Source organism: Equus asinus, chromosome 23 (assembly GCF_041296235.1).
Source record: "Equus asinus isolate D_3611 breed Donkey chromosome 23, EquAss-T2T_v2, whole genome shotgun sequence".
Classification (NCBI taxonomy): domain Eukaryota; kingdom Metazoa; phylum Chordata; class Mammalia; order Perissodactyla; family Equidae; genus Equus; species Equus asinus.
The window spans coordinates 38466324-38492319 of NC_091812.1; the positions used below are offsets into that span (position 1 = coordinate 38466324).

Here is a 25996-nt window from a genome sequence, read left to right on the forward strand (position 1 = left end):
TCAAATCCTGGTTCTGCCTCTTATGAGGCATGTAAACTTGGGCAAATAATTTCCCTTCTCTGACTGTTGATTGCCACATTTGTCAAATGGAGGTAATAAAAAAGACCTCACCAGTAGGCTCTGCCGGATCTTTAAGTCTACTCCCATGGCTGGCATGTCATTGGCCCTTGATAGATGTTAATTCCTACCCTCCTGCTCCTATATGTTGTCTAATTTTCTTGTGCTTCTTGAAAGAGAGAATAAAAGGGGGGAAGTCCTACTGGTATTTAGATCTAATCCATGACTTCTGTTTTAAGAATTGTTACTGGGGCTGGCCCCATGACCAAGTGGTTAAGTTTGTGCGCTCCACTTCGGCGGCCCAGGGTTTCGCCGGTTCGGATCCTGGGCGCAGACATGGCACCACTTGTCAGGCAACACTGAGGCAGCGTCCACGTATCACAACTAGAAGGACCTGCAACTAAAATATACAACTATGTACTGGGGGGATTTGGGGAGAAAAAGCAAAAAAAAAAAAAAAGATTGGCAACAGCTGTTAGCTCAGGTGCCAATCTTAAAAAAAAAAAAAAAGAATTGTTACTAACAAATTACCACCAATTTAGTGGCTTAAAACAACACATGTAATATCTCAGTCTCTTTGGGTCGGGAATCTGGGCTTGGCTGAGGTAGGTCCTCTGAGTCAGGGTCTTCCACAAGGCTGCAATCACAGTGTCAGCTAGGGCTAGAGCCTCACATGAAGGCTCACCCGGAGAAGGATCTGCTTTGAAGCTCACGTGATTGTTGGCAGAATTCAGTTTCTAGAAGGTTGCTGGACTGAGGCCTTCAGCTTCTCACTGTCTGTTGGCTGGAGGCCTCCCTCAGTTACTTGCCAGACGGGCCATTCTAACATGGCAGCTTGCTTCATCAAAGCATACAAACCGAGACAACAGTAGTCTGACAGCAAGACAGAAGTCAAATCTTTTGTAACCTAATAATGGAAGTGACATTTCATCATCGTTGTCATGATTAGAAGCAAGTCACTACATCCAGCCCACACTCAAGGAGCGGCTATTACACAAAGGCATGAATTCCAGGAGACAGGAATGGTGGGGTCTTAGAGTCTGCCTGTCACAATAATGAAATAAATGATTGCACAGAATTTTCTTCTATGTAAGTGGAAAAACTACCTGAGCCAAATATGTAGAGAAAATATGTTTTTGATACCCAATCCACATACCCTAACTTTTAAAAATTTAACTCAATGGTTAATTGCGTTTTATGTCTGATAGATTCCTATTAAAATCTGGCATAAAAGCCAAGTGTATTCAAATCACAAATGAATGCTCTGATTATATAACCCAAGACAACAGGAAATAGCTATGCTGAAAAATTTCAAATTTGACACCCAAACTACTTCAAATTGCTGTGTTGTTCAAGGTGAATTCAAACAGATATCATAGGTCTGTGTAGCTGAACCCTGGCAATATTCCCCTTCACCAAATTCTAAATACAAACTAAACCTAAATGCTTAATGGATCATCCATTAAATGCTCTTTTTTTTTTTTTTTTTGGTGAGGAAGATTCACTCTGAGCTAACATCTACTGCCAATCTTCCTTTTTTTTTTTTTTGTGGCTTGAGAAAGATTAGCCCTGAGCCAACATCTGTGCCAAACTTCCTCCACTTTGTACATGGGTTGGTGCCACAGGATAGCTTGACAAGTGGTGCAGGTCTGCACCCAGGATCCAAACCCATGAACCTGGATTGCCAAAGTGGAGCACGTCAAACTTAACCACTACACCATGGGGTCAGCCCCAAATGCTCTTTTTTTCTTAAAGATTGGCACCTGAGGGGCCGGCCCGGCGGCGCAACGGTTAAGTTCGCATGTTCCGCTTCTCCGCCGGCCCGGGGTTCGCCAGTTCGGATCCCCGGTGCGGACGTGGCACCGCTTGGCACGCCATGCTGTGGTAGGCGTCCCACATATAAAGTAGAGGAAGATGGGCACGGATGTTAGCTCAGGGCCAGTCTTCCTCAGCAAAAAGAGGAGGATTGGCAGCAGTTAGCTCAGGGCTAATCTTCCTCAAAAAAAATAAATAAATAAATAAATAAAATAAAAGATTGGCACCTGAGCTAACAACTGTTGCCAATCTTCCTTTCTTTCCCTTCCCAAAGTCCCCTAGTACACAGTTGTAGATTCTAGTTGTGAATGCCTCTGGTTGTGCTGTGTGGGACGCTGCTTCAATGGCCTGATGAGCAGTGCCGCATCCATGTCCAGGATCTGAACCGGTGAAACCCTGGGCCACTGAAAGGGAGCACATGAACTTAACTACTCCGCCCCGGGGCCAGCCCCACAAATGCTCTTTCTTAATTCCCACATCCAGGAATGCAAATCTGGGTTACCTTAGAAAAAGGGGTTACTTTATAAAATGTAGTGGCCACTACTGAAAAACTGATGCAAAGCATCACAATGTACATGGCTAAATGGTTTAACTCTTAAGAAGAAAAATAAATTAAAAAAAAATTTTTTTTTCCTTTAATTAATTTTTGCTGGTGGTCATACTCCTAAAATCTTTTCCCTTACTTTGGAATCATACTGGCTGAAGAACATGATTTCTATGATAACTTTGGAAATGTCACTATTAATTTAAGACATATCCCCAAACTATCTTTATTTAGGGGACTAAGTCCTAGCTGTCACTCAACTCGCACTCCCTTTTCTGAGCAGGTGGGACCCATGTTTATTCTATGAGGTTTTGCCTCCACCTCATTTGGATGAACCAGACCTAACCCATGCTGGACCAACCAGACTCTCTTTACAAGGAACCTGAAAATGGGAGCCAGTTGACTCACAGCACAGAAGTTCTGAGTACATTACATGTTTAGGGCTAGGGAAGAAAGCCATGTTGAAGCCACAGATACTATGATGGTTAATTTTATGTGTCAACTTGATTGAGCCACAGGGCGTCCAGATATTTGGTCAAATATAGGGTGTGTCTATGAGGGTGTTTCTAGATGAGATTAGCATTTGAATCGGTAGACTGAATTAAGTGGATTGCCCTCTGCCGTGTGGGTGGGCCACATCTAATCAGTTGAAAGCCTGAATAGGACAAAAAAGTGGACCCTTTTAAAGGAACTTCTCCTGCCTGACTGCTTTGAACTGAGACATGGGTCTTTTCTGGCCTTCAGAACCAAACTGAAACATCGGCTCTTCTTGGGTCTCAAGCCTGCAAGCTTTTGGACTGGAACTTACACCACTGGGTCTCCTGGTTCTCGGGCCTTCGGACTCGAACTAGAGCTAAGCCATCGGCCCACCTGAGTCTCCAGCTTGCTAACTGCAGATGTTGGGACTTCTCAGCCTCCATAATCAAGTGAGCTAATTCCTTGTAATAAATCTCCTTATATGTGTAAATAAATACATAAATAAATAAATATCCTATTGGTTGTGTTTCCCCAAAGACGCCTGACTAATACAGATAGTAAAAAACAGAGGAAAACAATCTACAGGAAGAAGGATAAAGTGACGTGTAAAGAGAAGCAGAAATAAAAGACTCCGTTGCCTAGGGAGAAGAAGCACAGGGCAGCGTCTTGTTCTCATAGTCCTTCAAAAGATCTGGCTGTCCATGCTCTCCGTGGGTGCCATGAAACACTCTGCTTCCTTATAATAAAGCCACTTTTACATAAGCTAGCACAGTGGGTTTCAGTTACCTGCAACCAAAAGAGCTGAAAAAGGTACTTGGGGAATCAGTACACTTGCAGTAGAAAGTCCTGGTCTCAGTTCTGGCTCCTGATAATGCTACAAGGAGTAAGGCTCCCTGACTCATCCTAGCAAAACACAGGAGAATGTTTAAGACACAAGGCTGTAGGGTCAGACAGAACCTGCACTCAATTCCCAGCTTTGCTACATACTAGTCACGTGACTGCTGCTAAGTTACTTCACCTCTTCAAGCCTTAGCTTTCTTAATCTAATGACCCACACGGTTGTTACAAGAATTAAAGGGAATTCTGAGCTCCAGGGCCATCATGGAAGGCCTTCTGGGTTATGTGACCCAGCAGCTCTGCTCAGTGCAGCAGCTGGCCCGGAGGAAGGGCTCAAAATTAGCTGTTACTGTGTCTTTCCTTTTTATGTCACATGCCTTACCTGACTGTCACCAAAACCAAATTTTAAGCAGGTAAGAAAGGGCACTTTTAACACAAATAGACACAGACACCTGCAATAATTCATTTGGCAGTGGTTTTTCTGCTTCAGCTCACTGTTCCTTTCAAAAGAAATATATGCCAGATACTATACCACCACATACAGTAGAAATTACAGTGGCCATACTGTGTCTTTCAGGAAACCATTCTCAAGGGCCAAGAACCTAGCTTTTTAAGGCAAACTCTGTGCCAAAAAATAAAACAACATCCTACAGAAATATTCAGAGCTCTAAAGTCAGTGAGACATGGGTTAAAAATCCCTGTGTGTTCCTGGTCAAGTTTCTTAATCTTTCTAAGCCTCTTTTTCTCATGTTTTCACTGGGGATACTTCACAGGCTTGGGAAGGATTAAATTAAGATATGTAAAGCTAACAACAGTAATAAAAAATAGAAAGTGCTAAATAATTGCTAGCTCGCTTATTTTCAACCTCAGAACAACCAGAAACTAATGTAGTCTACTTAATAATATACTAATAATCACTCAATGGCTCCAAGAAACAATTTTGCTATCAACTTATATGGGGCAAATCCTGTCAAGTAGGTTGAACCACTTTACCTTAAAGCTGTTGAGTAAGATTCTGAATCTAAACGCAATTATACTTTCCCCTAAATGTAGGGTAACCCTGAATTCCAGTTCATCCAGGATAGTTCTGGGCATAATTATTAATAGGGCCTCATTGCACTCTTGAAAGTGTTCTGGTTTGGATAATAAATTATATGATCACCCTATCTAAATAAAGTAAAATCTTTAGATGGAAGATAAACTTTTAAAATATGTTATTTCACCTCAGTGTTTGTTTATTGTGGTTTAAATTTTTTCTCTCTAGCTTTTGAAACAAACTGTGAAAACAGAGAGCATTTAGGGTTCTACATCCACACATGGAGCAGCCCACACACTGCCCACAGTTAGGAGTTATGACGAAGTAGCAGGCCTTTATTTCAAAGAACAAGTCACATGAATGAATAGGGTAATGGAGCAGCACCATCCCACTGGGCAGCAATTGCTGTGTTTTATCAAGATCCATACCGCCCCACACTGATTTGTAATCAGAGAACAGCAGCACTCTGCACGCCTCTGGCAGTTTATCATATAAAATGACCTTTCACATTTACCATCTAATTTAACTCTCAAAAGCAAAGACCATTTTCTGTTCCACCATCTTAGGTGCACCCAAGACTGCCACACAGTGGGTGACTACCTAGAAAGCCAAAGTGTTCACTCACAAGTTCTCTGATGCCCACCTTCTCCATACCCAAGATCTCCAGTCCTTGCCTTCCTCAGCTTTCGATTCTTGCTTTCCATCCACTCCCCTGTGGCTGACCAATTTTTGACCTTCTAGTCTCATTTTGAACCCTGCCCTCTGCCTCCACCCCATCCAGATTTGTTTATGAGCCTCATGAAGCCAAAGCCAAAGATGAGAGGTCTCCTGGACATGCTCCTACTCAAGGACATGTGGCCAGGTCTGCCCTTTGCCTACACCCTGACCGTCTGGAAAGAAGGATAAGACACTACCCCCATTTTACAGATGAGGAAACTGAGGCAGGGAAGTCAAGTGGGTTACCAAGGTCACACACCAGCAAAGCTTGAAGTGGAATGTGGGTCTTCTGAGTCCAGCGTTCATACTCTCTCCTACACCAGTGTGTCTCAAATCTCAATGTGTACTTACAAGGTCACCTACATAACCTTCAGGGGCCAATAAAAATAAAAATGCTGGGTCCTTTGTTCAAAAAGCAGGAAAAAAGTATTTTCCATTCTTCTCCAGTCTCTCTCTCGACTTGTCATGGTGTGTTTTCATTTGCTATTTAACACTGGGCTCCTTCTGCATGGGGATACTCACAGGGTGAATGCAGACCTCAAAGGTACTGAGAGCCTCCCCCAGGATTGGGCACATGGAGAATACTCATGCCCAGGTCCCTGCTGGAGGCAGAGGGCAGCAGTGGATACTGAGTCGGGGCAGGTGAGCCAGCAGTCATCCCGGCAGGATGTGGGACCACGCATGAACTAAGACTCCAAGCTCCCTGCCTATGCTCCAGTGCCCCGTTGAACTTCACTTACAAAACACAGATTCAAAGATAAAATTAGTAAGAATGCCAAGACAGCAACCACAGAGCATTAAACCCCAACCACAGGGCACCTCTTCTGAGCACGGGAACCTGTACAATTGCTGCTCACACAGCCCTGAACCCAGCCCTTGGGCACATGAATTGCCTGGGGATCTTGCTGAAATGCATGATCTGATTCAGTAGGTCTGTGGTGGCCCTGAGATTGTCCATTTCTAACCAGCTCCCCCAGGATTCTAAAGCTGCTGGCTTCAGACTATCCTTGAGTAGCAAGGTCCTACTCCAAAAGTCTTATTTTTTAACTTGTTTATTATGTCAGAGCCAATTACAGACCTTCTATTTCTTTCATTATTCAAATAAGGCAGGGATGAAAACAGATATTGAATACAAGTCACCTCCATTGTATCCTTAAAATTTGATAGGTCAGAAATAGCAAATCTCTTCACATTTATGATATCCCCCTGCCTGGCTTTAAAGACTTCATAGACAGAAGGGTGGAAAGGTACTTGTGCATATACTGATATCACTCAGGTAGCCATCACACAAAGACTGCCTGACTTCCCCCCAAGGTAAACAATGCCCTCCCTGCTGAGAGAAGGGCCTATTGTTGCAAACTGTCAAGTACAATTTTCCAAAACAGGAGCAAAGGCCCATTTCCTCAGCTCATGGATGGAAATGGCAGCTGAATGGTTTTGAGTTTTTAAAGGTATACTCTTTCAGGAATGGCAGTAACCAAAAACTCTAATGGAGAGAGGGGGCAAGACTTCTCAGAATACCTGTAACAGGAGCTCTCAGATTGTGGAATCCTATTCAGTGTCAATCCACACAGTACATAAAGAATGAGATCTCCAGCAAACTGAGCCTCAGTATCTCCATCCCTAAAATGGGCCCAATGACACTTGCCCTGCCTCACAGGATGATGCCTTTGATCAAATCATACAAGATAATCAATATGCAAGGTTGTGAACTACAAAGTACTGTACAAATCCAAAGCTGGTGCTATTCAATAGCCTTAGAAAACGCTGGAGGTGACTAACGATTGTTATGTTTCAGCTGCATGTCCTACAGCATTTGAGGTATGTCTAAGGGGCAGGGGGTGTTAATAGAATACATTCTTTTAAAGGTGGAACATTAGGAGACTGACAAATCGCTTTTATAACTGGAACAAATTGTGCCTGCCATCCAGTAATACTGGGAAATCCATCATCAATTTGATTTATACCCAGCATCAATAAATCACACAAAGTATACCCTGTGCAGCCCAAAGAGTAAACAAAAGTAAACATTGTGTTTCACCTGCCTTGTTGGCGAGACAAAATGAAAACTCTGGCTACCTCAACTGGAATAATGCCTTTGGTCTCCGACTGGTTTGGTTATTTTTGGAACCATTTATGGAATATTAACTTTGCTCTAATTCTACAGGAAGCCACATTGGAAGTGCAAGGAAATATAAATGATTAAAAAGCAGAAGTGGAAAAAAAAAGTAACCAAGTATTTTGTCCCAACTTTCTTTAGCTAATATTATCAACTGCATCTCTTCAAAAGCATGAGACCCCAATTGCTATTCTTGCCTCACTTCTAACATGAGAACATTCAACATGGTTCACTCAATGGTGTTAGCAGATTTTTTTTCATAGTCTGTTTTTCCAGGGATAAACATAAGTGAAGAAATGATACGAGGAAGTGACATTTTAAATCAGTGGCAATGGTATTTTAAAATTTATGACGTGGCGGTGAAGGAAAACTATCAAGTTAGCTGACCCACTAAGGAATCAAACTCTAATCTAAACTCCAGGTTATAACCAATTGAATTAGCAAACCACAAACAGTAAAAAATAAAAATAAAACGACGTATTATTTAAAGCACATTAGTTTTTAGACCTCCCAAGTTCACACGATACATTATTTTTCTTAAACAGGGTCTTTACAAGAAACACCAGCCTTAAGTGACACAAAAGAGTTTTTTAATTCCAATTAGTTTGGTGTCCTTTGTTGATATTATTCTGCCTTTTCTGACCAACAATAATGAATAACCCACAAGCGCTAATGAATAACTAACTCCCTTTGTCTCCAAGGACAGCAGAGCCCAACAAGAAATGTCAGAGGCCCCAAAGTAAAATATAAAACCTTTACAACGAAAATCTTCCTAATTATATAGTCCTACAGGTACTGAGAATGTGGAATTGTCTTAAATATTTAAATAGCTGTGTCAAATATGCTTAAAGTGAGGATCATAAAACTTCCCCAGATGCTTTGAAAAATGCATTTCTACTAGTCTAATTGCAATTCATAACTGCTGAGCAGAAAGTAGGGAGAAATGCCATTATTGGTACAATATAACTGGGATTCCATACTCACCAATCCTAGGAGGGCCAGGAAGCTGCCAACTGCAGAACATCCTCCACACTCACTCAGTGGCTCAGATAAATATGAAGAAACACACTAACGTTGCTGAGAACCAGGAATCTCACTGACAAATGTGCAATGAGGAAGTGTGAGGAAGAACTCTGTAATGTTATATTTTAACTGGAACTCATTATCTTGTTCTGATATATTTCCCAACTCTGTCCACACATAAGGCCTAGAAACAATGACAACCCACGGTCAATAAGAACACCCTTTCATCCAGTTTTCCAAATATCATTTCCCACTAAAAGGAACTGAGTTTTTTTTTTTTGAAAAATGTCTGATTCTAGGTCTGGGGCAGGGAAGTACAAGTGAGCCTAGAACATCTTGTTGTGTATGAAAGCAAGGAAGTGTTTACTGGGAACATATCAAAAGGACATAGGAAATGACTTGAAGGGGCTTCTACTGGCCAAATCTGGGACAATTTGAGCATCAGAAAGAATATTGTTGGTAATGAATTACAGCACAGTGAATTTTGAAAAAGAACACATGAGTCCACAGTGACGTTCAAAAAGAGAAGAGAGAGCAGCTCTTCCTTCCAGAAGAATACCAGCTAATAAACAAAGAAGGAATGCTAGAATCAGAAAATCACCATTAGGCAAGCAATAATGTAATAACTGATTAAGACAGGATCATCAATGGATGTTATGAAAGGTTATTTGAGAACAAGATATTCACCTAAGATTATTTATTAATTTTGAAAGAGAAAGTGTCCTTCACAACGTAGAGGTCTGGTGACATCACTTAGCCAGGTGATCAAAAGCAGCATCACCAATAGTAGGACGAATGAGCATTCAGTGCTTCCTGGCATAATAGAACAGGTGGTACACAAATCACTTATGTAGTATTCCTACCAAAAATGTTTCACCTGAATCCAATCATGAAGAAACGATCAGACAAACTAGATGGTGAGACAAGAAAGTGACCTGAACTCTTTAAAAATATCAACATATTTTGTCATGAAACACAAAGAAAAGTCAGGGGGAGAAGGTTGTTCTAGGTTAAAAGAGACTAAAGAGACATGACAACCAAATATAATGCATGATCTTTGATTAGATCCTGGATCAAATGAACAAAATGGCTACAATGGACATTTGGATTATAAGTGTGGAAAGGAAATAATTTATATTACAAAAAATAATGTAAGTAAAATAAAATAAGTAAAATTAATTTTAGTATGTACTGTATTTAAAGATATAATTATATACAAATGATACTATTGTATCAAAGTTACATTCCTTGGTTATCCTTAATGTATTTTAGTTATACAGCATGAAAGACACCTGCTTAGGAATGTGGGGGTGAAGCGTGACAATGTCTGCAACTTACAAGTGGTTCAACTTACTTGAGAGAGAGAAAGGTGGCAAATGCTAAAAAGCAAAATACTATAGAACATAAGATAAAATAATGTAAGATAAAATCTAACTTTTAAAAAAGATAAATTCAGGAGCAAACAATGAGTTTCATTTAAGAAATAAACTATGTATGATTGGCTAACTGAGTGGGAATAGACGCGTGCGTCTCCTGAGAAAGCCAACTAAAAAGGATCGATTGGGGAGGAGTTGTCCCTTTTGTCCTTCTTTCTTCCGCTATCACCCTTCTCAGAAGACAGACTCCACAGCAGGAGCTGGAGTGAGGCGGCTATGGTACAACCAAGAGGGAAAGACGAAGGGAAGCCCCATAGTCTTGGACCTGACATCCCTGAGAGTCCAACCATTAGAAGCATCGCCTACCCTGGCCTGCTCTTTGTGTGAGAAAAACAAACTCCTCTAACAGAGGTTCCCAAATGTTCTCAGGTCCCAGCATTCTCAGTGTCTCAATTTTTTCATGGTGCCTGTAGGCCAAAAGGAACACCTAACAGTTCCATCTATTAAGTAGTTAGGTGTTAACGACTTAATGGTATTTATATATTAACAACTTATTAGCTGTTTGAAAAAAATAATACACATAAATTAAAAATAAAAGTATTCTTATTTCATTTTTAAATAACCACAGTTACTGAGGGTACATGTGTTCCAACTGTGCCCTCTACTACTTCTCAAACCTTGTAATCAGAATCGACACCACCACCTTCACCTCCTATTCCACGCTGATTTTCACTTACCACTTGCTTTTTTTTTATTGTGGCAAAATATACATAACTTAAAATTTACCATCTTAATCATTTTGCAGTGTCTGGTTCAGTGGCATTAAGTACATTCACATTGTTGTGCAACCAGCATCACCACCCATCTCCAGAACTTTTTCATCTTCCCAAACTGAAACTCTTGGACCCGTTAAACAATAACTCCCAATTCTCCCCTCCACGCAGTCCACAGCAGCCATCATTCTACTTTCTGTCTCTATGAATTTGACTATTCTATGAACCTCATATAAGAGGAATCATACAATCTATGTCCTTCTGTGTCTGGCATATTTCACTTAGCATAATGTCTTCAAGGTTCAACCATGTTGAGGCATGTGTCAAAATATCCTTCTTTTTAAAGGTTGAACAATATTCCATTGTATGTATGTGACACATTTTGTTTATCCATTCATCTGCTGATGGACACTTGAGTTGCTCCCACCTTTTGGCTACTGTGAATAATGTTACTACGAACATGAGTATATAAAGTGCTTGCTTTTTTTTATCACTACTGAAAATGTAGCTTAGCAAAGATATGACATCACTAAAGGGAACATGGTGCAATCTAATGTCAAAACCATGAACCTTCTCAAGCTAGCAGTTGGCCTGGTGTTCAAAGGATGTCGAGTATCCCTATGTTTCCTTACAAATTTAAAATATCCTGTGGCACCCCCTGAGTTTGGTATAGCAGTCCAGTGCCCTTGGTGTACTATTTGAGAACCACATCCTATGATATTAAAGCCACTGTTATTTGAGTTTTCAGTGAGTAGAACTCAATCCTTACCTAACATAAACATTACAATCAAATTTATATTTCTCAGGAGGCCTCCACTGGAGATTCTCCAGTCTTCAAGGCAGATATTTGCTGTGTGGTAATCCTTTTCTGTAGACAGCTCCACTGGATTCGTGAGAATTGGGATAATTACTCTCAAGGCTTAGAAATGTATTTTCTTAGCCACCATGTAAACTGTACTTGGCCCCAAAGCAATGATATCCCATTGTGAAGGTTAATTTTAAATGTCAACTTGACTGGGCTATGGAGTACCCAGATATTTGGTCAAATATCATTTGGGGTGTTTCTATAAGTGTTTTCAGATGAAAATAACATTTAAATCAGTAGAATGAGTAAAGTAGATTGCCCTTCCTAATATGGGTGGGTCTCATCCAATCAGTTGAAGGCCTAAATAGAACAAAAGGCTGACTTTCTGCTAAGAAAGAATTCTTTCCTGAATGATTGCCTTTGAACAGAGACATTGGCTTTTCTCCTGCGTTCTGACTCAAACTAAAACATCAGTTCTTCCTGGGTCTCAAGCTTGCTGGCCTTCAGCTTGGAACTACACTATTGCCTCTCCTAGTTCCAGGCCTTCAGACTTGGATTAGAACTAAGCCCTTGGCTCTCCTGGGTCTCCAGCTTGCTGACTCATCCTAGAGATCTTGGGACCTGTCAGCTTTCATAATCATGTGAGCTTTTATATCTTTTTATATATATCTCTTTAGATAGAGAGAGAGAGAGAATACATATATTCTTTCTTTCTTTCTTTCCTTTTTTGCTGAGGAAGATTGGCCCTGAGCTAACATCTGTTGCCAATCTTCCTCTTTTATTTGCTGAGGAAGACTAGCCCTGAGCTAACATCTGTGCCAATCTTCCTCTATTTTGAATGTGGGTCACCACCACAGCATGGCTGACAAGTGGTGTAGGTCTGCGCCCAGGATCCAAACCCACGAACCCAGGCTGCCAAAGTGGTGCACGCTGAACTTAACCACTATGCCATGGAGCTGGCTCCCAGAATATATATATTCTATTGGAAGGATATAGATATAGATGATATATAGATGTATCTACTATTGGTTTTGTTTCTCCAGAGAACTCTGACTACTACACCCACAGAGACACATGTTCTTTGGTACCTACCCCCTGGGTCATGGCATTGTCAATAATGCATGAGAATGCAATGACAAAGCCAGGGAAAGATGTCAATCTCGAGCTTATCACATCATCCCCAAGGTTAGAACCCTTCCAGAGCACACCAGTGTCATCAAGATAGATCTAAACTCCTTGGTGTGTCATTCATGATCATTCATCTGGCTTCTGCTTATTCCTCTCCAGCCTCATCTCTTAGCATAGTCTCCACGCCCTCCAATGTAGAACCACGTGAAAGGCCACGAAGTGGACCACGATCTCTCCCCTCCAGGTTTTGAGTATGCTTTTCTTTCTACCCAGAATAAGTTGCAGATAGCCCCCTCACATGCATACGTACACACACACACACGCACAGAGGACAGACACTTTGATTCAAGGCTAGCTCCTCATCCTTCAGATGTCTGCCTAGATATCCTACTCTCCCCCTAGATCCTCTTACCAAGCACCGGCTGGGAACCCCTCCAAATGCTGCCATATCACCCTGAGTGTCCCTATCAGAGCCCCAACTGTGCTTTATTTTAACTGCCCATTTATTTGTCTGACTTCTCCAACTCTTGAGGGCCAGGACTATGTTTTATTGGCTACTGTATCCCCCAAACAGTGGCTTACCCATAACATATGCTCAACAATTATTTGTTGAATAAATGACTGGATGAAGTTTAAACAGTCTCAGATCACCATTCTCAACAAGTTAACTTAGTTTAGGAACTGTCAACTAAGATCTGAAAGGGACACATTCAGCTACTGCTGGCAGTATCCAGACCACCAGTGGCATCCAATCTGCAAGGCCAGGGGGATAGTAATACAGTTGTCCTTGACCTCTTATCCATGCCCACACCTGCCCCAACCATGCAGATCTACAAGAGTCAGCTTGGAAGCTGAGCAAGGAGCCAGAAAGTCGAAAAGAGGAGAATCAGGAAGCAGTACTAATCCCTACCTGAGTTCCAAGAGTATTAACCCAGAGAGTTCACTCTCTCTTACGTATCTGAAGCATTTTTTTAACACCATGATTATAATTATAACCACTTCTGGTCACCATCAAAGCAATATTCTTAAACTCCTTACTGGCTGGCAATGCTGAAGTTACTTATTCTTTCGAGACTTTAGTTCCCTTATTGGTTAATCAACAAAAGCATACAACTCAGGGCTGTTGTGAGGAATAACTGAGACTATGTATTGGAAAGCGCTTAACACATACCTGATACCTGCTAAGTTATGATATAATAAATGCAAGCTACTATTATCACCATTATTATTGCCAGTCAGGATTTCAAACACAAGTATATATAAAAACAAGCTACAGGGGCTGGCCCCGTGGCCGAGTGGTTAAGTTCGCGCGCTCCGCTGCAGGCGGCCCAGTGTTTCGTTAGTTCGAATCCTGGGCGCGGACATGGCACTGCTCATCAAACCACGCTGAGGCAGCGTCCCACATGCCACAACTAGAAGGACCCACAACGAAGAATACACAACTATGTACCGGGGGGCTTTGGGGAGAAAAAGGAAAAAATAAAATCTTTAAAAAAAAAAAAAAAAAAAACAAGCTACAGTTCACTAATCAAGCATAAGCTGAAAGATTTTACTGGGCCTCAGGCCCTGAAAATCCAAACATATGAGCTTGACATGAAGGAACCTAGCTTACCGTACCGTGAACATACAGACAATGACAGAACTATTTGGGATGCAGCCCCCAGGGAAGGTTTCTCCTATACTTATACTAAATATCAGTAGTTCTAAGAAATAAAACAACTCAAAACCAAACCTAGGCCAAAATAAATAAATAAAAAAGAAAAGAAAAAAGCTACACATGTTTAGTTGTGTTTTTTTTTAATCTACCCATTTATACCAACTTCTCCATACACAGAAATACACAGACACTAAAACAAACAACATTTTGGTTACCTGTCTGATCTAAAGCATTATTCACTACAACTGGGTGAGTTATGAGTTAACTGGGTGAATGGCTATTCACAAGGCCACTAGTAATTATTTTGATGGCATAAATACTTCATATAAATATTTAAAACTAAATGCTAAAAATACCTTAAAGAATATATAGTTGTGCTATTTTACATAACAAAGCTATATTTTACCTATCTTTCTTTTTCTAGCCCAAATACACATATAATTTGCAATATAACCTCAGTAAGTCAACAGCAGTTTCTATAGAGTATGTCATTCAAATAACTTGCTATTCTCCAACAATTATTCTTTAATTTAAAGTATTTGGTAATCCAAACACTACTGAATTAAAATCACATTCTCTCTGCATTTCAAATTAACCAGGTTTTCCAGTTCTCCACAAGCACAAAAATATATCTTTTCATTATTCTCTTCTAGCTCCCTTCTTTCTTGTCACTAGCCATGTTATAAAAATTATAGGTTCTGCTCTGAGAATAGTTTTTTATCATTTCTATGTATAAATTCCTCATTTTATTAGCCATTAAAATTTCTCCCTTTTTTATCCTTTTCCTTCTAAACAGCACCTTTCTTCTAGCACCCACCTACCATAATGACAGTTGCAGCCACCTCTCTCCTCTATGGCCTGCAGAATCCAGCCCCTGATGAGCCAGGGCAGAACTCTGTGTATCCAGAGGGCAGGATCTTGCTAAACTTGCTCTTGCCCTTCCACCACCACCACCCACCCTACCTCCCCGTTTCTGATCTTTCTATCTCACCTTCTACTCTGTTTCACAGTCCCATGGGGTGTCACATTTACCACTGTGGCCCTTGCCCTCAGACACATATACACATTCACCCCCTTACCAAGCAAGCTACACATCATTTTGAGACCATCAACTTTGACTCCAACATTGAATCATATATTTTTTCATAGGATTTGCTGGCAGAAAAGAGACTAGGGGGAGAAAAAAATAGTGTCCACTTTTAAAAGATCGCAGAAAGACAATCCTACCTTTCCCAGGATTTGGAGGAAAAGGGTTTCCAAACTCCTGTTGCTTTGGCTTTAAAGTGTGGGGCCCTGACATGCCTCCGGCCTGGGTGACCTGGTATCCTGGCTTTCCATTGGTGAGCACTTGTCTCCTGGGGCTCAAGGCAGGCAGATGGATGGGGCTCTCAGCCATGTTGCTCTGAGGAACCATCCCTCCTCCTGAGGGCATCTTGAGATGGAGGCTGTTAGTAAGGCTTCCGATAGCAGGGCTTGGTGTGCTTCCACAGGACGATGGGCCAGGAGTCCCTGAGTGGGCTCTGATGGGAGGAATGTGTTGGCCACTGACCATCCCAGGCCCCTGTGGGGTTCCTGATGTCCGGTGGAGATTCATGCTGCATGACCTTCCATTCATTCTGAAAAAACCTGTGGCCAAGATGGTCAAATATCCAATGGCACTAATGACTCCTTTCAGGCAAAGTCCAATAAGTTATCCATGGTGTGGGTTATTAGCCTGTTTAAAAAAATAAATGCAGGCATTTTTTAAAGTAAAAATGAAAATAAATTACAGCGAGTTTTCAACCTGTACAGCATTCATATCAGGAAGAAAAGAGGCACTCTTAGCAAAATGATCTTTTATGTAGAGCAGGGTCATCAAATACATGCTTCACTGGCAAGCACTCTCCCCTCCTGCATTCATGGTAGACATGGATTATGGATCACTGCATTGTTTTGTTTGCCACTGAGCCCTTCTCAATACAGTGCTCTTGGCAACTACAACCAATCTACTGGTGCCAGCTTGCAAAATGAAATTTACTTTGCTCCCTAGAGGATCTGTTCATACTAGTTCACTTTTGCTATAGTGAGTTTTAGAATTCCAAAAGCATCACCTTCATGAGCTGTGAGAGCAATGCTTCAAAGTTTCCAGTAAACAAACAAAAAGCAGATATGGCTTCTAAATGAGATTATGAGGACATTAAACCATCTCAGATTTTCACCCTTAGAGCCATTTTTTCACAGTCCCTAGATTTACAAAAGATAAAAATATGGGCCTGGGAATGCTGCAAAAGCTTCATACATCCATGTGTCCAAATATTCACAGCACCATTAGAGTCTTGGTTCCATACTGATCCTGAGTTATGGGGATGGAAATACAATCAACATCACAATACTCTCACCTTCCATTAAGATCCTAGAAAAGGAAAAGGCTGCGCAAAATGCTTTATGGAAAGCACAAGGACAAAGAGCCCTTCTAAAGGTGAGTAGGTTCACCAAGCACATGGCAAATCAGCATAGTTCCACGAAACTTCCATCTGCCATCCCACCAGCCTCTTCCTCAACTGGCAGAGGGAAAACCAAAAGAACTGAACTGACATGGCCACTGGACATCATCATACATCCGTATGTAACATGTCAGTACTCCCTGGTTAAAAATCATTAGGAAAGACCCCTTCCTCCCGTGATCAATAGGTCCCCAAAATATATGCAATGAGGTGACTAAGTGCCACTACTCCAAAAGAATAACAAAGTCACAATCTGTATTCTTTTATAAAGATATGATAGTCATGGAAAGAAGCCAAAGCTGAACAAAGACAGGAAATATGGACTGTGCGCAAAGTAGTAGTGGCCAGATACCCTCAATTGGATAATTCTATCTTTTTCTGTATGATCCACTCAATGCCTTAGACAAATATTTCCAACTCAACTCCAAAATGAATGGCTCCATCAATCATCAAGGACAGGATATCAAAGAGGGCAAAGTTTTTGAAGAGGTTTTTTTTTCTTTTATCATTTTAGAAAATCAAAAATATTAAATTTTCAAGTCAACCACTCACTGTGCCTTCTGCAAAGTTGACAGTGCACGCTCATATGTTGAGGAACTCCAAAAATTACTAGCAATATAAAATTTGGAATGTCTTCATCTTTACCAATTCTCTATTTTACTAAGAATTCTATCAGTCACATTTAATACTGCCACACCATCTAGCCCTCAGAAACACTCACAGGTCTCCGTCCTACCCTTCCCTCTGCTACAGTTCCCAAGAACAGACAAATAAATCCAGGTTATCCAAACCTGCATCATTTAAGTTTGTTTATGGAACAATGAGAAATGAACCCTGGTATCAGACTGGTTGTAAGATTTTTCTTTGACACTGGAAAAATTCCAATGCTTTTTCTGCTGTGTCCATTTAGAAGAACTCGAGTGTATTACCAGCTGGTCTGTTGATTCATTGGTTGATTGTAGGCAAGAGTCATTTAATGTCTCCATGCTTTGCCAGATGATATTGGCCATCTATTCTCCCCTCATTGATAAAATACTGTTTTCTAAGTACTCTGAACCCTGCAGAAGAAAGCCCTTATTCAGTACCGACCAAAAAAAAAGGCAAAATAAATATGTTGTATTGGCAATTTGTTGAAAATGAGGAATTATCCAACATGACTGGAAATATGCGTCACTAAGACTGCGGTCCAAGTGACAAGTGTCTGCAGATTTGCAGACGATGCCCATTTCCAGGTTTTTAAAAATAAAGGAGTCATTTTTGGCAGCAAGATCATACATATACAAGCAGGAATTCTCATCAAAAATCTGGAGAAAAACACATAAGAAGTTACTTAGAATTAGGCTAGATCATTAAGAAGGTGAGTTTGCAAGAAGGAAAAATAATTAAAGTGCTGAGAACTTAAGTATCAGACAGTCAAACCTGCTAGTCTTAGACTGGATATTTATTTTATTTTTATTTTTTTATAAACTGCACTCCTGTTTTAAATAGCTTTAGGTGGAAAGTAACAACAACAACAAAAATGTACTTAAATTTTATTACTAAAAAAGCAAGAGCCAGAAAGTAAAGTGATTAATACCATAAAGAAAAACCAATAGGTCAATGGTGTGTGAGCTGAGAAAAACCAGCCTCAAGACAAAAATAAAATAAACTGTATGTGAAAATATGCCTAATAATCCAGTTTTCACATTAATTATGCCAACAGATTTTTTGAGCCTTAGATACCAGAATTTAAAAATCAATTTTGTCTATTCATATTATAATATTTTATATACTTTTTATCTAGGCCATATGATCATGTATAATTCTAAATCCACTTGGTAACAAAAAAGAAATAAACTGCTAACTTTTAAGAAAAACACGTCGTCATTGAGTCAAAGTGAAAGGAGCACTCAACTAGAAGTCAGGAGACCTGAGTTCTACTTGTAGCAAATCATTTATAACTTCTCTGGACTTAACGGTTTTTCATCCAAAAAATGAGGAATTTGGTGATAATCACTACAGTCTCTTGAAATTCTGTTCTTCCAGATAATTAAGATAAGAAAGATTATCAAATACACCCATTTACTATAATCAAGGATAAATATGTAGATTTCATACCTACGGCACTTAAATCAAGGGGATGGGGTAGATATGGAAGCAAAAATGATAGTAGTCTCTCCGGACTCTATCAAAGCAAGAGCTGACAGAAGGCTTTCATGCCAGCAATGTGCTGAAAGACAACACTTACCTTGAAAAATGAATAGTAAGATTAAATTTTCCTACACTTTGCTAAAAAGTAAAATCACAACTAATCAGCATCAAAACCTAACTGGTAGGATCCATTGGAAGAGCATCTTTCTATTTAAAAACCATTTAAAAAGAGGAATTACTTTCTCCTCTGCCCTCCATCCAGCTACTCTGCCTGAGGCTATCAACAGAAAAAAAGAAGAAAAAGAAAAAGCAAGGAGCATCCAGAAGTACAAATTTAGGGTACTTTGGATCTGACATTTTGATACATTTAGATTTTTAATACTCCATTAGTTCAAACAATGAAAATGTTCATTCTGCTATATGAGTCAACATGAGTTAATAAATCTTTCCTTTTGACCACTTTCATACTCTTCAAACACACTCCTATAAGTCAGGTCAGAGAGGAAATTACTTAACTCCTAAGGTAACCAAAGCACAAAAGCATTTAATAATTTCACTAGATTTCTGGAAAAGCTATGACTTTAATCAGAATATAAGATCTTGACTCTACCTTCTACCCAAGGTTCCAGGCACTGTTCCTCACGGAGTAAAAGATTAAGCAAACAAAAAGCAATGTTAACTCATCGATTCAAGAAAAATCCAAAAACACAAGTTCCATAATGCCTATTTACTGCCAGAAGCCCTTTCTTAGTAAATATCATTAATAGACTCATCTAGAGTCATAATTCTTCTGATGAGCCAGTTAATTATTAATTTTCATACATCATTTCATTTCCTTAGGCTACATTTAGCCTTTGTTACATTTTCCATTCCTTATGCCACAAGCATTTTTTACCCTGCATAGAAAACCTGATAATGAGACACAAAATACTGGTCAGCAAACAAACTGCTCCTGAGCTGGCTTCTTATATATATATATACGTCTCAGCCATCTAAAGTAGAGTTTTTATTGATTCTTTTTATTTTTTTCCTTTGGGTTAATGATTGTATAATTTCATTAACATTGCCTTTTCAATGTCGCTGCCTTGATCGTTAATAGGCCCAGGCTATTCCCATGGGCTTCTCTAGTTACAGCTTTTGTCGCCAGGAGGATATAGAAATGAAAAGCCTACTGATAGATAATATAAGTTATTCTCATGCACGGCTGCAGTGTGAAGCACATTTTGCAATTCAATCAAGGACAGATAGAGCTGAATGTTCTTAGATCCAGGGAGTTCATTTTAATAAGCAGAATGTACCTTGTCCTAACACAGGTGACTGACTCCTCAGAAAAGATTGTATAAACAAAAACCAATCGTGTAAGTCATTTTATTGGCAACAATATAAACACAGCTATATTAGATGTCACCAATAAATCAAAATTATTCTTGTCTGCAATTTTAGCACAAGGAAAGTGCAAACATGTGCCTGTGAAGCTGGAGGATATTATAGAGGAAATGCATTGGATGTGTACAATATCATTTCTCTAAATTGAAAGGGAGAGTACTATATTATGATAAAGTAACCCCCAACAAGATATAGTTGATCATTTTTCTGGTTTTGTAGCTTTATTCAGTGAGACCGACAGCTTCACAGATGTCACAACAGAAGTTACACAGAGACAGGGTTGGGATAATTCTACATGACTGAGACCTGGGGCAGAAACTTAGGGACGTTACACCTGGTAACCGGGAACTATAGATTTTATACTCACGTGGGTACTCCCAAGACTTAATGTTAGTAATTTTAAGAACGTTAACATATTTATTCTGAACACTAAGATGTACAGATATTACTCAAGCAATATAATCACCAATAAGATGAAATCTCAAAAAATCAAAGAGGTTTAGCTCTAAGTTAGACCAATTAAAATTATGAAGACAAATTAGTATTCCCTTCAGAGATTAAAGACCATTCTTCTGAAGACCACTCAGAAAAGTTAACATAATGAACATCACGGAGTCCATCAAATAGAATCTATGACTTTGTTTTATCTGTGGATTCTAACCCTTGGCTATCTAATTAGAGATATACACATTTTAATTTTTTTTACTTTTATATTTTATAAAATGTCCTCAAAAATGAAAATAATCTTCCCTAAATTTATGGAGTGAACTATCCAGCAGTGTCCTTTTCAATTTAAACTAATGGCTATGAGATTCAAAATATGGGTAGTAAATATGGACAGAGGAAGGAAAGGGAAAGGGAAGGGGGAAAGAGCACAGAAAGAAGAAGGGGGGAGGAGGGACGGGGAAAGAGAAGGAAACAAAAAAAGGAATGACCACGTCCAGCTCAGGAATTCATTCTTTAGTTAGCCAATCCTATCTTAAAAATCAGAAGCAGCACTGAGAGCCCTTTACACAAAGCCAGTGATTACAGGTTGCTCAAAGAAATTTAGAACATTTAGGAAAATACTACTGGAAGGCAATATTAAAAGTTCAGTAACCTCTCTTAGAATCCACTTTCCACACTTCGATGTATCTGCATATAACACTTACATCCCCCTAGCTTACTAAACATGTCACTACTTTTAGTAGTAATTACCTACACATGTTTCACTTACCGAACCTCAGTTATTAACTCATCAATGTGTACAGAAAGTTCTAGAAAACTGTGGCCCTACAGAAAATGGCAAGGGTGAGGGGGATAATTAGGGATCCCCTCAGACAGTGGTAAGAAATCACACAAAATGAGAATGAATTTGGAAGCAAAAAGAATTTTAAGACAAACATAGATAAGTTCAGAAAGGTAATCATGCCTTGGCCCACTCATTGGTCCAACTTGAATACGGGGCCATAAGTTCCTAGATGTATATTTAACAAAGTCCTCTTTCTAAAACAGTGTTTTTAAAACTGGTTGCAATCCACTGGTGGGCCCTTAAATCAATTATTCAATGGCGAAAGCATTTTTTTATGAAATAGAACCAACTAGAATAAAATAGAAGCTATCAACGTGTGTCACATATATTAATGGTTGAGAATTGTTTTATTTCAGTTATTTATGAGTGTACATGTCTGTATATCTATATACATATAATGTATTCTGGGTAAGATGAAAAATATATTTTACGGTAGGATACAGTCAAAAAAAGCATAAAACCCACTGTTATAGAAGGATTTAGACTATTTGCCTGCCCAGGTACCTAAAAAGAACAGCAGCAGGTATAGACACAGTTGAACAGCCAAAGTAAAACAAATACCAAAATATGGCTTAACGAAGAAAAGATCTAAAAGTTCAGTATTTTTAGCTTTATAAAATGTAAAGATTAAGTAACACAAAGCTACACTCCTACCACTGCTATCTTTCACAGTGCCTTTTACTCAGTAAATATCAATTGTGCTCTATAAATATCAATTAATCAACCAACTAACAGCATCAGGATCAAAATGACTGACAATTTTACATCTTCCTCACTGCGAAAGCTAGATATCTTGCCTGGAATAAAACTTCACTCTCACAATGCTCAAGGGGGAAAAGATTAAATTAACACATACGCCTTTGAGAACTGAGTTTTTCAAAATGTGTTCTTAATACGAGTTAACCATCAGATCCCACGAAGAGGAATTTGAAATGGAAAAAATGAACACATTCCCTATGACGTCACTGCTGAATTAATTACCTGAATTGCCAGGAGTGAACGCTACATGGTCATGGTTTGAGACACAAAGATTTCTTCAGAAATATAAGAAAAGTAACTGGCTGGAGATTTTTCTTTTAAAAAAACCCTCCATCTTCACACAGGGAGATACATAGATAGCAAATATGGTAAATGCAAAGCACATTCTTTGTTATTTAGTGTGTATAAATAACTACTTGGCCCATGTGAACAGCTAATTGCAAAGCTAAAGATCAAAATCCTTTCAAACAGGTAATAAATATAAGTCTATGGAAGATTCTAGAAATAAAATTGAATTTATCACTCATTAAACCAAATATTCAAGCATATTAAGCTGTCCCTATCACGTGTAACTGAGTGATTTCTTCCCTTCAGTGTAGTTAGTTATTGCTTAAAAGTAACTAATGTAACTATTTTTAGCTGTTGGTAGACAGAAGTTCTATACAAGTTAAATTATGCTCACTGACATCACTGTAGAAGTATGAATGTCCACAACAATGACTAGGCCCTTAACCAACATGACAACATATTTATTAAAAAAAAAAAAAAACCCTACATGAATGACTCAGTCAAGTTACAGACAGAAGTGGAATCTATTGGTCATGCTGAAAAGGTTGGGAAAACATTAATCCATTTCTTCACACACAAGAATAACAAGAATTCATACCTAGCCCTGGCATCTGGTTAGTTTTCTGTGCACAGCATTCAGCAGGCCTAGAAATGAAACTTCATAGATCTGGCTCAGAATTTCAGGAACAACTGATATTCAGACAGTCTGACCTCTATCAGGGAGCCTGGGACAGGATCTAATCTTGCACCGTAACCCTATCTGGCCATCTGCAGTTCAGCAAGGCCTGCCACACCTGAAGGAATATGCAGTTGTTTCCGTTCTTGGCCTTGAAGAGATCACGTCACACAAGAATGGCCCCACCAGCCGCCTTCATCTCAAGTCTGCTCTCAACTACTTAGAGCCTTCCTGATTCCAGTTACAGACAAATCCCCTGATTTTGTTCCCAAAGTGGAACACGGTTGAATCCTTGTTTCTGTTCATCCTACATATTCCCTTAGAGTCCACCAGGGTGGTCTTTCCCCTCCTCCCTTATTTTTCTCCCTTTTTCCCGAAATCCAGATCCTACTCATCCTCTAGGCCCACCTCAAACACCCACCTGAGGCCTTCTCTGATCCTCTCAATCTCTATGTCTCTGATCTACAAAATGGCGAGAATTACATTATTGTACGTAGATCACAGCATTGCACAATATTAAATGAGATAATGCATGTTACTTGCTTAGCACAGTGCCTCATACATAGAATGACCTAATAAACGTTAACTATTTTACTCTACATGCCTCTCTTTTAACATCCCTAACTTTCTACATTGCCTTACAGTTATTTGCCTGTGTTTCATCTCCTTGTCTAAACTCTAATTTCATGAAGTTTTGGGGCTATGTCTAATTTATCTCTGAACTCTCCCCAGTCCTATGTGTACATAGATTGTCTTATACTATACTATATAGTTATATTTTTCACACCACATGTATCATACATACAGATTTTTCATACTACATTTATACATTCACATATATTTATATTTTTCATACTTTTCTGCTCATTTATACTGAAAAATATGGCATAAATGAAATATATAACTATATATTTGTCTATCTGTATCCCATATTTACCATTTATTGCCTGAATAAATACAGTGTAAGTAAGGTGTGACCATATAATTGTGAATCCTACGCTCTGTGTCTTATGGAACCAGTTTAATTACGGTTGCATGTTTCCTAGTCTATTCCTTTCCCTAATAAGAAAAAGTAGCATAGAAACTCTATTCTACTCTCTGCTCAGGCACATCAGTCTTGCCTTTATCTTGGTATACTTGTGAACAATGAAAAATCCTAGCTAAAAGCCACAAAACGAATACAGTCATTTCAGTACTGAGACCAGGCATTTCTTTTGTTTTGGGGTTTAGTGGCCCTAACAGAGGGACGACCACAGGCATTTTGGCTTGTGATAGTGAAAGGAGCTCCTCAGCATTCTCCTTGCTCATCCCACACTGGTTTCACACTATACATTTCACTAGTGTCTGTTCAGTCTCCCTAATCAAAGAGTCATTAGGATAAAAAATAGGGCTTCTATTTCATTAGTGTTTTTCCTTAATTCTATCATATTAAGTAATGCCTGACCACTTAATTTCTGCAAGGCAAACTGTTCCTACCATCTTTAAAGGGAAATCCAAGTTATTTGACCTACTAAAAGATTATGTCAGTGAAAGAAGCCACACCCAAGAGTACATATTGAATTATTCCATTTACATAAGGTATTTAAAACAGGCAAAAGGAATATATCTGTTGGAAGTTAGGGCAGTGGTTACTCTTGGGGGGAACACAGTCACTGGAACGGTTGGGAGGGATGCGGTGACTAGAAGGAAGTAAGGGACATGTTTTTAGGGTATTGGTCATATTCTACGTCTTAATCCAGATGCTGGTTATTCAGTCGTGTTCAGCTTGTGAAAATGCATCAAGCTTAAAATATGTGCACTTTTCTGTATTGATATTTTATTTTATCTCACTAAAACATTTGGCTCTGTGTTAACTCTGCTTAAAGTAAGTAGGAAACTAGGAAAACTTGGAACTTGGGCATCTTTTAATCAAACTATGTGTTAATGTCATGTTAAAGATTTTGTTATATGCCTCATGCTCCTGGAATGAGTAAGGCAGCACATTTTTATTGCACAGATTGCCTATGTGCCATTTATTTATTTTTAAATTTTATTTTCAGTCCTGAATGAGTCTATGAGCGAACCAAACATACTGAAAAGTTAGAGAGTTAAGTTCTGTATTTGCACCTTCTTAATAATATCCTCAACAGAAAATAATCACAAAAACACAGAAAATGACTTCTCCAGGGAAGAGAATGTGCATGGGATGCCACTTCCAGAATTATCTCTTTCATGAAGTACTCCTTCCATATTCTAGAAGAATTATAAATTAACATTACAACTCCAGAGATCAGTAACTACAATATGAGAGGGACAACAGTGGAAAGAATGTCCAAAGATTTAATTTACTAGCAGGAAAGAGCACTCAGAGAAAAAAAGACTGAGAACACTGAACTCTCTTGAGAAATGATGGAAAGACCACTTTCCACTACATAAATGAAGGCAGGGCTGGAACAAACATTAATTTGCTATTAGTTAACCTCCCCACTCTGCCTATTTGGGCCCAATAGGAATGTCACCCACTAGGTGGACCCTGGAGTCCTCTCCCCCGCCCCCCACCAAAAAAGTCGCTTTTCCTATTTGGAATAATGATCACATTCTCCAAGCAAACCGACTCCAGGTGTTCAACCTCTGACAAAC

General features: G+C 39.3%; 1 protein-coding gene across 2 annotated transcripts in view; it reads right to left on the reverse strand.

Annotated features, from left to right (window-relative positions):
* Nucleotides 1–25996, reverse strand: part of GLIS3 (GLIS family zinc finger 3) — a 444743-nt gene that overhangs the window by 415177 nt on the left and 3570 nt on the right. The window contains exon 2 of one of the 2 annotated variants that reach the window (XM_014827742.3): nucleotides 15592–16078. The exons of the other annotated variant lie outside the window; for it this stretch is intronic. Within the exon in view, the coding sequence (XP_014683228.2) occupies nucleotides 15592–15979 (388 nt within the window). The 5' untranslated portion in view covers nucleotides 15980–16078. The remainder of the gene's footprint in view (nucleotides 1–15591; nucleotides 16079–25996) is intronic. 2 annotated transcript variants of the gene reach the window in all.